General features: G+C 41.1%; 1 protein-coding gene across 6 annotated transcripts in view; it reads right to left on the reverse strand.

Annotated features, from left to right (window-relative positions):
• The window catches only part of FAT1 (FAT atypical cadherin 1), a 331,353-nt gene that overhangs the window by 108,930 nt on the left and 206,645 nt on the right, over positions 1 to 15,778 (reverse strand). For 5 of the 6 annotated variants that reach the window (XR_012232847.1, XM_073578882.1, XM_073578892.1 and 2 more), the window contains exons 5-7: positions 13,323 to 13,652; positions 10,570 to 10,780; positions 203 to 342 (exon numbers count right to left, since the gene is read on the reverse strand). Coding sequence is in view for 5 of the 6 variants with exons in the window: in XM_073578882.1 (XP_073434983.1) it covers positions 203 to 342; positions 10,570 to 10,780; positions 13,323 to 13,652 (681 nt within the window). In the remaining variant the exon portion in view is untranslated. Of the gene's footprint in view, positions 1 to 202; positions 343 to 10,569; positions 10,781 to 10,856; positions 12,874 to 13,322; positions 13,653 to 15,778 lie in introns of those variants that run through there. The other variant, XM_073578915.1, reaches the window with a different exon arrangement.

Below are 15,778 nucleotides of genomic sequence, written 5' to 3' on the forward strand. Positions count from 1 at the left end.
GTATTTGATGGGAATCAAACTATGCCGACGCATTTCCTCCACAGACATAGCTAACCATTGTGTATTAACCCTTCCAGATGCTGCGAGAAGGTAGAATTTCAGGCAAAAGCAATTTTAAGTTCATTTAGTATAAAAATATGTTTTGCAGCCACACGCATACAAAAGAAATTCTTTTTAAACACTTCATTAGCAATTCAATTACCTGTGTGCTGATAGATCTTGTCCCATCTGTTGCCTCCACTGTCAAGTTGTAATTAGATTTCTGTTCTGCATCGAGAGGTCTAGCAACAATGATGGTTCCAGTACCCTTGTCCACATCAAACCTGCTGTCGTAGTTTCCACCTGGTTAAAAAGGAGTGAAAACTTTATAAATAAGTGTAGCTACACAGAGTAGAGGCGGCGTGAAAACAAGATCACCACAGGCCACACTACGACAGGAAAGTGTGGATGGAAAGTGAGACACGGCATTTGCCACAGTGATAAAGGACAAGAAAAGTGACACGTACTTACAAGCACATAAAATAAAAGGTAAAATAAGACTCGTATCTGTGACTAGCACTGGTGGGCTTTACGAGTGCAGACACCGTGTGGCTCTTGCTGCACGCTCTATCACTCCAACATTTATACTTTCAGGCCTACTAACAAGACGATACAGAGAAAGCCACAGGCTGCTGACTTCTAGACTAATACATCATACAAACCGCAAACTGAACTGGATTGATAAAGGAGTGTCTTGGGGATCAGTCCGCGGGTAAGTGAATGGGCAGGCTCAATATGCCAGTCAGTTGTTATCTGCAGTCACATTTAATGAGCCCCCATTAGCATCATATTCGTAGTCATCAAATGCCATTAAGCTTCTAACGACGCTGTGTGTTATGCAGATTTAGACACGACTATTTTGTCAAATCAAAATTGCATTTCTTTGCAGACAGCTCGTATGACTTTTAGATTGAAGACTGCTACAATTTTATAATTAGCTGTCATAAAATGATAGCCACGAGCTAATGCTTCTGCCCTAATTACTCCAATATCAATCTTTCAGGAAGCAAGCGATAAAGAACAGAAATTTGCCCTTGAACAGAAATAACGAAAATACATACAAAAGTTCTGAAGCTAAGCTCAAGGGGGACGCCAATAATGTGAGAAAATACAAGCACCAGAGTCCAAAACACATGTATCATTTGTAGTAATGGGTCTAGAACACAACTATGCAGGGATGTCCCACTGTAGCAGATACCTTCTGCTACACAGCTCGGGTCACAAGCCATCTGAAGGATGTAAAATACTTCATTAGATTGGTCGTCTCCTGGCAGCACTCATAGTAAAGACAGAACAGACACAGAGAAAGATGGAAGAGTCAAAACGGCAGGCTGGGAAAAGAATGGTTATTTTATACAAGAGAATTCAGGGTCAAGTAGAAAATATGTCTAATCTAAGATTGACTGAGAACATGGCTCTCAGGATGAGACCAGTCCTGAAGACAATTGGACAGTGCAGAATATAATTCCAGTATCCACAATGGAAAAAGTCAAAAAAATTAATATTTTATCACTGAAAAAAAAATAAAAATAAAAATAAAAAGTTAAAAGAAACAAATGGCCTAATAGTTACAAGCCTATAAAGGGCCCTTAGTCACAGCATAGCATGATGCTAAGATTAAGGGTCCTGTATAGGCTTGAAATGCATAAGAATATTGTTTCTTTTATTTTTCTTGTTGAAATAAATGTGGTTTTTTTAACATTTTGAATAGAGGGAGCTGCAGTTATCTACATTACTATATTCATATCCTGGGAACCCGTCCAAACCCTTGTCCGTGCATCTCACCCAACAAGCTACAATTGCTACCATGAAGTGGTGAGCTGATGAACTTTGTTTTTCTATAGTACTATGAGTTGCCCTTAGAATGGGTCATCAATAACAAATTGGTGGGAGTCAGACTCCCATCACTGCCACAGATTGGCGGGCCACAGTGCTCCAGGAGTTCTGCCTCCCTTCTATAACTTACCAGTCATAGCACCAAACATTTTGTAATGGTTATACCTGGTATTGCAGCTCACCAGAGCTTAGTCCTCTCCACAGACACTAACATATGCATGTCATTGTGCCAGGAAAATAATGAAGAGGAGGAAGAGCTCCGTGGCCCACTCATTCAGTAAGGGTGGCGAGAAATGGACTCAGACCACCAACAGTCTGATATTGATGGTCTGTCTTAAAGATTGCCCATTGATATCAGAGTCCTTGGAAACATCTTTGACATGCAAGGATATGTTTAAACAATTGTTCTTCTTGCTAATGATTCTCACATTGTATTTTGATATTTATCTCACTATTTAATTTTTTTTATTTCATGGCCTCCCACAATAATAAAGCTAGCATTAAATTAGACACAGTGTTCCCCAACTCCAGTCCTCAAGAGTAAGGATGAGCGGACCAATGGAAGTTGAGAATTGACGCATTTGACCAAACTTTAGTCCAAAGTTCGGTTTGGTACCAGAACTGTACTGGAACCCCATAGAAATGAATGGGGACCTGAACTTTGGAGCTGGAAAATCTCTCTCCTCCTGGAAGTCCATTTAACAGTTCAAGGTCTGGTATGTACCCGGAACTTTACAATTTGGGTTCGCTCATCTCTGCTCAAGAGCCATCAACAGGTCATGTTTTCAGGATAAAACCTGTGCAATCATACTAAGGAAATCCTGAAAACATGACCTGTTGATGGCTCTTGAGGACTGGAGATGGGGAACATTGGCTGAGAGGGACCTCTACTGATGCCCATCCAGACCTTCTTGGTTAAAGGGGTTGCATTGTTTTTTTTCAGAAGTGGTGAAACATGATATAAGGGGTTGGGATGGGCTGTTGGGGTTCAATTGTTTTACAGTTTCGAAAAACATAAAAATTCAATAAAAATATTTTAAATAAAAAAAAGAGGGATGTATGAGATTAGAATAAAAGGACTTTGTCCATAGGTTGTTTCTGGTAATGCAGCTCATCCTTATTCACTGGATGGGGAGCACAGCCGATGGAGAAATACAAGACAAAAAATTCATGTTATTTTTCATTTGATAACGTTATCAATACTGCAATCAGTCATCACACAGTTTCTCTGCTATACAGAGAATGTCTCCATGCCTTTCCTGCAGTTACACCTTATTGATTCAGAGTCCAGATGGGGACCGCTCTGTATCACAAAGTAAAGTTTAATGACATGTGATATGAGACACAATGTGAGACATGCTGAAACATCTGACACTATGAAGCGGAAGGCTTCCCAAGCTCAACTGAAAACCAGGCAGCCAGAACAAGCCGGGGAATGCAGCCTCTCCAGCCAGAAGGACACTAGTCCAGCACCGCTGCCTCTGAGCTCACTCTTCCGAAACCGTGGCATGGCACAAACAGAGCAGCAGAAAAAAACCACTTGTCAAAAATCCTTGGATAATGCACTAAATATATAAACGCACATTAACTGCGGCATTGTAATTACAGTCACCAACATATATTTGCAATGTATAAACTGCAGTTAGCGATAAATCTTTCTGAAACTGTGCATAATTGCACAACATCTGGTGGGATTAAAGCGAAGTGAAGGATCACAGATGGATGGAAGTACCTTTTCTGAACATGTAAACACGCATACAAATAAACTGCAGAAGAGACGACAAAATAATAAGGAATACACACAAATATTGCTATAGTATTCTAATTACTATTGTCCTTGTTAGGTGTGGAAACCACGTCCCATCCGGCCCGTCAGTACCTGCTCCCGATAAGATTTAATATAATGCTGACAGTTGCTTTTCTAATATTTATGTAATGTGTTTGACATGTATACTTGGGCTGCATTTTGCTGTACCCTAGAGTTGGTTCTTTCCCATTTATGGCGGGCTTTCCAATTTGTATGTCACATGATATCTAGGAGACTAAAAGCCTATGCCAAATTCTTGGGAGTTTGCTAGGTAAGTTCCCAAGTAAGAAGGGACCCTGTACGGTGTTGTTCTGGGATGTTGCATGTAACATCACTATCTAGGATGTGATAGACACTTAATATATGAGGTGCAGCTTTGGTGTACTTTGAGTCATCTGGTCGTGAGCCTGAATTGTAAAGAGACCCTTTGTTGCTGAGCGCTGCTCTTAGGAAGCCAGAAACTGAAACATTACACACACAGGCATGGTCAGTAATGACTTGCCAATCAAGACAAGTGGAGAAGCAAGTCTCCCTGCATGCCGATTATCGTCAGGCCCTTCAGGTTCCAAAAGGGATGATAATAAGAGAGGCCCAAGAAAAAAGTTGAGCTACCTCTAACAATTGAACCTAGGAAACCAGAAATGTATTTAGTATGCTTACTTATACAGCACCATCACATAGCACAACAACTAAGTTATCATTGTTGTCCCCATTGGGGCCTCACAATCTGAATTCCTTGTTTTTGGAGTGAGAGAGGAAACCGGAGAACTCAGCGGGAACCCACCCAAACACGGGGAGACCATACAAGCTCCTTGTAGATGTTTTTCGTGCGATTTGAACCCAGGACCCCAGCTCTGCAAAGCAACAGACATCATGCCACCCGTTAAATAAACCACAAGCAAACAGAAAGCTTGTTAAAAGGGATTTCCTCAGTAATGTCTTCCTTTGGATTTGTCTACAATTGAACAGCCACGGGGCCAAGGTACTGCAATCTTTGGACCCACTTTTAGTTACTCCCTTCTTTATAGCCTGTATGGGTGAATCGGTTATAGTTATTCTTTTAGTCTCCACGTATTTTCAAGGAACCCCTATTAAATTATGACTATTCTGAATATTATTATCCTTATGCTACAACGATTCGTTATATAAACTAAGAACAATAGAAAAAAATTCCAGAAGTTAAAAGCTTAGTTTCTTAGGTGTGTTGGAATATTGCTTGGATCTTTTTATTGGTAACCATTTGTTTTCCGTTTATCTTTTACATGTAGGCAAGAACAGACGCGACTGCTACCTTTGTACCCACTAATAGTCACACCTTTATTTATCTTGCTGAAAGTGGAGTTTCACATTGTAGTTATGATTAAAAACAGATGTCACCAGATTTCACAATACACGCTGTGTGCACATTATTAAATAGATCACGTTGACCTAATGAGGCTGATGTACTTACTCTGAAAATCCATGTCTAAATAGCTGTGCATTCTTTTTATTAGAATTAAAGTAATTTACCATCCACTTAGCTTGACTGACAGCTCCTCAGTGTCCCTGTTCCCTACTGTTGCTGAGATCTCTCACTGCTCAGTACTATCTGCAGCTGTCAATCATGCTGGATGGTCAGAAGCTAAATACACTGGACTCATGAATATTCACTCTGTAGCTGGACTTATAAAATTCTGACTTTAATAGGATAAAGCAGCCATTCTGACATAGGGTCTAAAGATCTGCTTAATAATGTAAGCTGTTATCTACATTGTATTCTGAAATCTGGTGACAGATCTGATTGTAAAGTAGACTTCCATCAGAATATGGGGTCTTGCTGTAAACCTTTCCTGAATGCACGGTAGTTATGAGACAGGGTGGATTCACACGGCGTTTCGATCTACGTTCATTGGTGCAGTCAAAGCTGACATCCAAAACCCTCGCAAAATGGTATTTGGGCGTATGGTATGGTATGCTGACGAGTTTATAAGTGCTCAGTGATGCATCATTTCTGAGCATATTCGCCTACTGGAGGTGGACACTCAGATGCAGTCTACCACGTCAAGTGTCCATCTCCAGCAAGCATATAAGCCCGGAAATCATGCACGACAGATCACACGTTGACTCTGTCTGCCCCATTATAGTCAATAGCCTGTCAGTGCATACAGCCAAATCCCATTGTGCAGGAAGTTCAGACATAAGCTCTTTCCAAGGTTGAGGGGGCATTCATTACAGGTGGAAAAAGGAGATTCTGACAGCTAAACAGGAAAGGGTTCTTTACAGTTAGAGCAGTCAGAATGTGGAATGCCCGACCACAAGAGGTAGTAATGGCAGACACTAAAACAGCTATTAAAAAAGGGCTGGATGATTTCCTCAATACACATAACATTGTGGGTTATGGTTAATTTAGTGACAAAATGTACAATTGGTGGAGGATGGTTGAACTTGATGGACCTAGGACTTTTTTCAACCAACGTAACTAGGTAACTATGTAAGCCCTGACAGCGCCAATGAGCATAGGACAAAGTGCAATGTGAAAGCACCATAAAAAAAATCCTCAGTGGTCAGTGTGAAAATTGCAAGATTTAATTTTATTTTTTTACAAAGATCGGAATATGAAAAAAAAAAGTTTAAAAATATATGTTTGATTTAAACAACAAGCCATTATCTGATTATAGCTTCCTTTCATTGAGACTCTACTAGAGATGAGCGAACGTGCTGGGATAAAGTGTTATCCGTGCATTCTCGGGTACTAACCAAGTGTCTTCGGAGTGCTCGAAAATTATGTTCTAGTCTCCGCGCCTGTATGTCTCGTGGCTGTTCAACAGCCGCAACACATGCAAGGAATGCTTATCAAACAGGCAATGCCTGCATGTGCTGGGGCTGTCAAAGAGCCACGAGATATACAGGCGCGGAGACTAGAACATAATTTTCGAGCACGCCGAAGTCACTTGGTTAGCACACAAGCATTCTCCGATAACACCTTATCCGATTAAGTTTGCTCATCACGAGACTCTACATATGAAATCAATATTTTGCCCTTATGTCTGCAAAGCAGATATGGTCAGACCACTGTCAATGGTGCCTATTACACATCCAGATCTTCATGGGTATTAGTCACCAAATATGGATTGAAGAATATTAGGGAGAAAATTGCTGCCACTTACAAAGTTATCTCAAATGTTCTTTTGGATAGAACCTGGCAGAAGTTATCCAAAATTAAGCTGGAGGCTATTATAAAAAGGAAGATCGTATATGATGAATTATCTAGCGTTGATTAAATTAAGATTTACTCACTAAATGCAGATATAGAAACAGGCTTTGCTTAATAAAAACCTATTCTATTTTTAATAAAACCTATTCCTTTGAGAGTAAAGGTCAAAAATAGGGATGGCAGTTAATGATAGAAGTGATTAGCGGCAGTCACCTGGTCACCCGTGTCCCGTTGTCAGCGCTAATCAGTGACACAAATTTTGAGAGGGATGAAAAAAAAAAAAAGTGTAATTTCCATGTAATTTCATAGAGCCACCTCCACATTTTGGAAAATTCAATATATAAAATGACATTACTGACTGACTTCACCTCTTAAGTTCTTCCATCTCCATTATACTTTTCAGAAGGATTAGGGAAACAATATGTTAAGAAAATCTGTGTGTCGCCTAGCTTTCCATTATTAGTTCATGTATAAATGGGATCAACAAGAAACTCTCTGAAAATTTACAAATCTGCAAATCCAGATTCCTTCCTGGTGAATTCGTGGGGGAATCGGTTTCAGAGAGGCAATAAAAGGAGAAAGGTGGTAACCTTGAGCGTGCATTATTCTGCGGCACATTCCGCCTCAGGCTCAGCGTTTATTCACTTACAGCACTGCCTTCAGCAGCATTACCATGTCAATGATAAACCTTGTCTTCTGTTTGTGCTTTTAGATGATCACTCACTGGAAATGTATTCAACTCTGACCCACAGATTTAAACGCAATAGCAGCAAAAAAACAACTGCTGGTTGTCACGTCATGCTAGGACTCGGTTCACATTCGCTAAGTGTACAATGTACGTCCTGATGATAGGTCTTCAATATTAAAGCCACCAAAAACTCCTCTTAGACTGGGAACACACTTGCGAGAAACTCGCACGAGTGTCGCACCTCAATATCCGGCACTCGGGACCATGCATAGAAATACATGCAGCCGCACACTTCGGTCCCGAGTGACGGCAGCTTGAGATGCGACACTCGTTCGAGTTTCTCTCGCAAGTGTGATTTCGGCCTAAAGAGGGTCTGTCACTTGCTCTTCTTCTCTGTGAAGTCACACACCTGACTATGCTGCGCTTTGTGTGAAGTGGCCTTTACAATGTATGCGTATGGCGCATGAGAACGAGGCACAGAACAAGGCTCCACCGTAAAAGATACTTCCAGCTCACGTATAGAGAACAGAGTGATCTGGAGAATCTGCAGAGCAGTGATGACTCTGAGAAGAGGAGCAGAATTGCGCTGGATCCCGAAGAAGGTAGCTATAGATGATTATATCACACAGCAAACTACATACACTTATACACAGATTTAATTAATAAAAATACTCCATGGGAGGGCTTCCTTAACTCCTTAGTGACAGAGCCAATTTGGTAATTAATGACCAAGCCAATTTTTACAATTCTGACCACTGTCAATTTATGAAGCTATAGCTCTGGAGCGCTTCAACGCATCCCACTGATTCTGAGAATGTTTTTTCGTGACATATTGTACTTCGTGTTAATGGCAACATTTCTTCGATATAACTTGCGTTTACTTATGAAAGAAAACAGAAATTGGGCAAAAAATCTGAAAATTTTTAATTTTTGTACCCTTAAAATCAGAGAGTGGCGTCACACAAAATAGTTTGTAAATAACATTTCCCACATGTCAACTTTACATCAGCACAATTTTGGAAACATAATTTTTTGGTTAGGACGTTATAAGGGTTAAAAGTTGACCAGCGATTTCTCGTTTTTCCAACAACAATTTACAAAACCATTTTTTTAGGGACCACCTCACATTTGAAGTGAGTTGGAGTGGTCTATATAATAGAAAATACCCAAAAGTGTCACCATTTTAAAAACTGCACCCCTCAAGTTGCGCAAAACCACATTCAAGAAGTTTTTTAACCCTTCAGGTGCTTCACGAGAACTAAAGAAATGTGGAAGGAAAAAATGAACATTTTACTTTTTTCACAAAAAATTTGCAATTTCTCCTGAGTACACCAATATCCCATATGTGGAGGAAAGCCACTGTTTGGGTTCATGGCAGGACTCAGAAGGGAGGGAGCACCGTTTGACTTTTTGAATGCAAAATTGACTGGAATCAATGGCAGGTGCCATGTCAGGTTTGACGACCCCTTGATGTACCTTGATGTACCTAAACAGTGGGAACCCCCCCAATTCTAACTCAAACCCTAACACAGCCCTACCCCTGACCCTAATCCCAATCCTAACCCTAACCACAACCCTAACCCCAACACCACCCTAACCTCAACACCCCAATCGTAACCCCAACACCTCAACCATAACCCCAACACAACCCTAATCCCAAAGTAACCCTAACCCCAACACAACCGTAACCCCATACCACAACCGTAACCCCCATACCACAACCGTAACCTCCACACCACAACTGTAACCCAAACACCACAACTGTAACCCAAACACCACAACCTTAACACCACAACAATAACCCCAACACCACAACCGTAACCCCAACACAACCCTAACCCCAACACAACCCTAACCCTAGCCCAACCCTAACCCTAGCCCAATCTCAACCCTAACCCAAGCTCAACCCTTACCCTAGCTCTAACCCTAACTATAAACCCAACTTTAGCCCCAACCCTAACCCTAGGTCCAAACCCAACCCTAACGGAAAATGGAAATAAGTACATTGTTTTCATTTTATTATTTTTACCTAACTAAAGGGGTAATAAAGGAGGGTTTGATTTACTATTTTTTTAATTTTGATCACTGTGATATTGTCTGTCACAGTGATCAAAATGAACCAATAGGAGAGATCTCCTATTGTTGCCGGGTTCCGGCTGGCAGATTTCCCGGAAGAAGATGCTGAGGGCCAGGGAACAGAGCCGGAGGGACCAGTGGAAACCGCAGGTATGGGGGGAGGGGCCGGGGGACCCCATTTCTCTCTCTCTGACGTGCTAGATCATATCAGTGGAGAGAGAAATAAATGGGAAATCAAACCTTTCTTTTTTTTAAATTAATAATGGCGATCGCAACACTGGGGACGGTAAAAACCAAACACCCGAGACATGTTCTCCGGGAGGCTCAGCTACCCCCAGTAACCGAGACCCCAGAGGTTTTCCGACGCTGGGGGCACTATAAACGTATATTTCTCAGTGCCGTTAAAAAGCGGCACTGAGGAATAAGTACCTTTATCTGCCGCCGTTAAAAGGCGTATCGGCGGTCCTTAATGAGTTAAGAGTTTTTGAAGGTAGATGCTCTTAAAACGAATACTCCCTGCCGCATGGAGTTGAGAAGGAATTTTGTCCCTAATATGGAGCTATTAATGTCTGCCCCATGGCGTTTTTGACTTCCTCTGGATCAACATGTTAGGCTATAGGTTGAAGTCAATGGATTTAAGTCTACGGTCAACCTTAAAACTATGAAACTACAAATAGAATTAACATATACTAAAAGCATTATTACACAAATTGTTTTTCTGCCTTTAAATTGTTTTTAATTCACTACCTGACTGAACCTGCCATCCTTACATCCTTGCAGCAATCATTTCAAGGGAATCTTTCCACTAGAAGCTCTTCTGATGAAAACCGTTTTCTGAACTCTATAAGCATATTGTCCTATTGTACTATTCAGAGAGGTTTCTAGATTGAGTATTACTTGCACATGACTGAAATAATTGTACATACTTACCGGTAATGTCAAACCACAAAGGAGAACCCCCAGGTTGCGCAGTTATCACGCCAATCATATGAGCAACAGGATCACTTTCCATCACGGTGAAGGTGTGAACCTCTTCGTCAAAAGAAATTGGTTCCATTAATGGTGCTGGTTTTGAAATCCATTCTATATGCAATCGAGTAGTAGATGACTTCTGAGGTCTTCCATTATCAACAGCTTTAATCTATAAGTGAAACATAAAGCACATAAATCAAAGGAGTAGAAATCAATAGTGGCAACATTAAAACAACAGTAATTATTATTTATGCTGCGCAGAATGCCTGGTTTCCTGCCGGAGCTCCTTCGTCTTCTGCTCCATGATAGCTCCCGAACATCACGCCACAGAATAGACACATGTGGATAATAGACTTTAATTCATAGACTAGCGTTATCCATAATAAAGCTGCATCAGAAAACAATTGGTCACAAAGTAACAATTTAAAGAGGGTCCAAAGTACTAACAGGTCATTAAGGAGTTAGAACACAACACCCAGAGACGTCACTGCGGCACTACCCTACCTCCATATGCCAATTATGGTGGATAAAAACCTTTATTCAAACAACCGACCTTGAACAATCTTCTACCTGCCATTGTCATCACTGCTTTCTGTCGTTCATTCGTCTACTATGGATTTTCCATGAGGCATGTGCCCATGTTGTAAGTACTGTGGTTTTTCCCACTCTTGTGCAAAAAATACGCTATTTTTAACAATAATTTGAACTTAAAGACGGTGTGTGTTTTTTTTACTGTGCTTTTCCCCATGTTTCTGTAGGAGAGCCTGAGAAATGTTCAGAAAATTAAATTTGCATTTTAAAGGGAACCTGTCAACTGATACGTGTTGTCCAATCAGCTGCGACATTTCAGGAAACAACATACTGTAAACCACTAGGGACCGAGATCATGCTGTATACTAGTTGGGCAAGGAGGGTTCCCAACCTCTCACCATCCACTGACCTGGAGTGAAAGGTCTCTGCCTATACGAAAAAATTGGACCTGCCTGTCCGACTAGTCTACAGGGTGGGGTCAGTCCACGGCTGTTTTTCTCTCAAACGCAACACCGTTTCAGAGTCACACATAACTGGCTGAATTAATACAGCCATTGCCTGATACATGCTGCCCACGGATTGGTCAGGTTTCCTTTAAGAGTGAAATTGCAGCGCATCTTCACAAAAAAAAAACTAATGTATACAAATCTTTTATATAATCCCCACATAAAAATGCATTGAAAAAATGGGAATCCACATAATAAAGGCAAGAAAAACACACTAGATTACTATTGCGTGCTTTGTTGTGGACACCTGCGGAAAACTTGCAAACGAAATTCTGCAGAAAAACTGGAGGAAAAAAAATAAAATGCAGTTATGGATATAGTTTTTTTCTGCTTTAACACTTGACAGCGTCACATATGGTTACAAATTTGTCCCTCAGATATCAGATAACCATTTAATCATTAAAATTTACCATTTATTTAGAAAGAAAAAACCTGAAAAAAAAATGTATGTGTAAATGGTCTGTTATACAGTATTTTGATGTGAATTTTGGGGAGCTAATTAAAGAGGTTGTCCAGCTTGTAGAAGGAATGTTATATTAAAATGTAAAAAGATTAAACAAAGTAAAAAGGAAACACTGAAAAAGGACCCGAGATCAGCACCAACATCTTGAGATCAAGGTGACCTTCATTTTAGTATATTAGCAAGTTTTTGCACTTTATACAGATCTTTAAAAATATGGGCATCCATTTACTGCAATATATATATGTTAGTTATTTTCAAATTAATCATGTTAATTTTGCCCAAAAATAAAAACTTTAGGATAAGTTAAAAAAAAAAAAAGAAGACTGTTTGATCATACCCAATTCCAATAATCTTTAAACCAATTTTCGGGGGTTATAATTCAGATAAAGGCCGAGAGAGGTTATTTTTTCCCCTACATGAATTACTGCTGTATTATACATGGTATATCTATTTATATAATTGCCTTGTAATGTTTTCATTTCCTGTTCTGTCCAAATGTCGCTGTATCCCAGAATTCCAAGCGGAGGAAGTTCACCGATCGCCATATTTGGAGACCCAAGTGATGGGTGTCTCAATATGGAAACGTACGCACCTCACACACTCACGCAGCCTCTTGCGAGGTACCACCAGTGAATCATTCAGCTGATCCGAGATGGGTCTACAGGAAGAGGAAGCCGGTCACATTAAAGGTGTTTTCCCGCGAACGAAAGTTCATTTTAAAAATTGTCTGTGTCTGGCCGTGTACAGAGCATACCACATCTCCTGGGCAGGGGAGGAAGCAAAAGACAATACTAACATTATAGCAGGGGATCATAGAGGATTAATTTTGTGAGGTAAAATATTTCACTGACTGTTTTTAAACAATATTTTACCTCACAAAATTTATCCTCTGCGATCTCCTGTACATGAGGGGAGAACACAGCACAGGAAGGAAAGAGACAGCAGATAAAGGGGATAGCACATGGGGTAGATAGGTCAAAGAAGAGAGCACAGACGGGAGAAGTCAGCACATGGGGAAACAGAGAGTGGATAGGTGGGTGAGCACATTGGGGGGGGGGGGAGATGCTCAACGCTGCAAAGCCTGCCCACATCGTGACATTACCGTCCTCACGATGCAATAGCATTGGGCCTCCATCTAGTAGTATTATTATATTAATATTATATCCTGCTTCGGAAAAATATATAATTTTAAAACATGGGATTCTGCTTACCGTAAGAATATCATACTCTCCTGCTCCGGAGAACTTTTTAGAGGAAACAACCCCAGTTTTGGGTTCAATGAAAAATTTCCCATGCTCATCTCCATCCTCAATACTATAGGAAATTTCTGCATTCGGACCATCGTCCTTATCTACGGCTATGACTCTGTAGATGGGTTCCCTCTTGGTGATTTTTTCCCGCTCAGTCCTTTCTTTCTCAGGAAGCTGGATCTTGTAAAATTTTTGAAGAAAAGAAGGTTTGTTGTCGTTCTCATCCAGAACCTTGACGATGACGCGACAAACCGTAGACCTGGGAGGATATCCATTGTCCGTGATAGTGACCTGTTTGGACAAGAATAACATTTTACGATGTGTCACCAGAAGGTACAACCCTGAAGTACGATGAACACTGTACAAGAATGCTTCCGAAAATTCTTTTCAGGAGGCGATGTTCATTTTTAAGTCTTCCTAAATTAATGCATAGCTTGGAAGTACAAGCACAGCTTGAAATGTTCCTTTAGGGAAGAACGGAATTTATTATTCTTGTATGCAGCTAAACATTTAATCAGTTCCAGAAAAGCAAACAAATCTGGAAAGAGATTTAAGTGATTGGTTGTTCAAAAAAGGCTTAATCTGAGAACATTTGTCACAGATAGCAAACAGAATGCTGATACTTGTCGTGAGATGATCGGGCTCGTCGGCTTCTGTTTGCAGAAACGGCAAGCCCGGCCATACGCTGCTTCTCGTGCTTTGTCATTAGTTACTTAAGTCCTGCCAATCGCTTGCCATTTAGTTACATCTTCACATCAATAAGTATCGGATATTGTGACAAACGGATGTAAAGCGCAGAACAGTTGAAGAACTCTATGTGGACACGAGGATCATTATTTCATTATTCAACTTCCTAAATCAAAATAAAACACCCTCTCAACCGGATCCTTATGGGAAATTCTGGAGCACGGCGCGGTTATGTTAATATTGTGGGTCTATTAAGGCACCATAATCCTTAATGAATCAATAATTCACATTGCATTCGCTTTCTACATTGCTAAGCTAATTGTATCTGCATTCTCAGACTATGATGTGACAGACATACTAGAAAATGCCCACATCCATATCAGCCCCCACGGCAAATTCTGCATTCTTGGGTCCTAAAAAGCAAGTTTCTTTAATCCATAATCATGATGTAATTTCAAATTAAATATGGTACATATTCAAGTATTGTGTAACGTGGCCAGCAGGGTAATCTACAGAAAAACTAGGAGATAAAAGCAGGGACTCTTACCTCTGGATGTAATGGACAACACAGATATATTTTTCCAATCATCTGACAAGCACTAAAGTATTTTTCACTATACACTATTCATTAAAAGGGAATCTGTCACTCCATCTGAGAGCAGCATCATGTAGCGGCAGAGACCTGATTTCCAGTGATGCACCACTTAGTGAGCTGTTCTGCTATTTTGATAAAATCCCTATTTTCTCTGGTGCAGATGTAGCAGTTCTCTGAAAGCTGAGTTCTGTATAGCCCCGCCCACCTCACTGATTGGTAGCTTTCCGCCTATGCATAGTGTACACAGATAGCTGCCAATCAGTGGTTGGGGTGGTGTTATATAGAGCTTATGAATATGGAGGACTACCAGGCAGCAGGTTTACTAGTCCTCTAGCGATAATCTCCTGATAAAATAGCAATTAAAATAGTGATCTTATTAAAACTATCGCCAGCATCCCAGTAAGGGTGGTTTCACATTTGCGTTTCAGGCCGCAGCGTCGGCTTGCGCACGGCTGCGGCTAAGCCCTGCCCCCTGCCGCGCCTCCTCCGTTAGCTCCGTCTACGGGCGAATGACGCTGCATGCATCCTGCATCCCCTATCTTTAGCACTGGGGACGCAGGCCATGCGCAGGTATGCGTTTGGCGGCGCATGCGTCCCTTTGACGGTGCGCCGAGCTCACCAAATTGCAACAGGTTGCGTTTGGCGCTAGTCGGCGCACCCGTCAGAAGGACGCATGCGCCGCCAAACACATACCTGCGTCCCCAGTGCTAAAGATAGGGGACGCATGCAGCGTCATGCGCCCGAAGGCAGAGCTAATGGAGGAGGTGCGGCAGGGGCGGGGCTTAGCGGCGGCCGTGCGTAGGCCGACGCTGCGGCCTTAAACGCTAATGTGAAACCACCCTAAGAGACACATCACTGAAATCAGAGTCTCTGTACATTATGCTGCTGTCATAATAGGTGGCAAAAACCTGGTGACAGTTCCATTTAAAGAAATCATGTCAGCTCCCCTCCCTTTCAGCGCTACTATCCTGACATTTTAAGTCTAGGAAATACTTTTATTCTCCATGACCTATCAATATTAGATTACTTTTTTCATAACTATATGTAGTGAGGGGCCTATGTTGTTCCTTCTGGAATTGTATTAGGAAATTGACAACTTGGTGTTACTTTTCCCTTTTTGGAAAGGGGTTATCCC

This window comes from Dendrobates tinctorius, unplaced genomic scaffold (genome assembly GCF_039654945.1).
Source record: "Dendrobates tinctorius isolate UK_male_01 unplaced genomic scaffold, ASM3965494v1 ptg000008l, whole genome shotgun sequence".
Taxonomy (NCBI): Eukaryota; Metazoa; Chordata; class Amphibia; order Anura; family Dendrobatidae; genus Dendrobates; species Dendrobates tinctorius.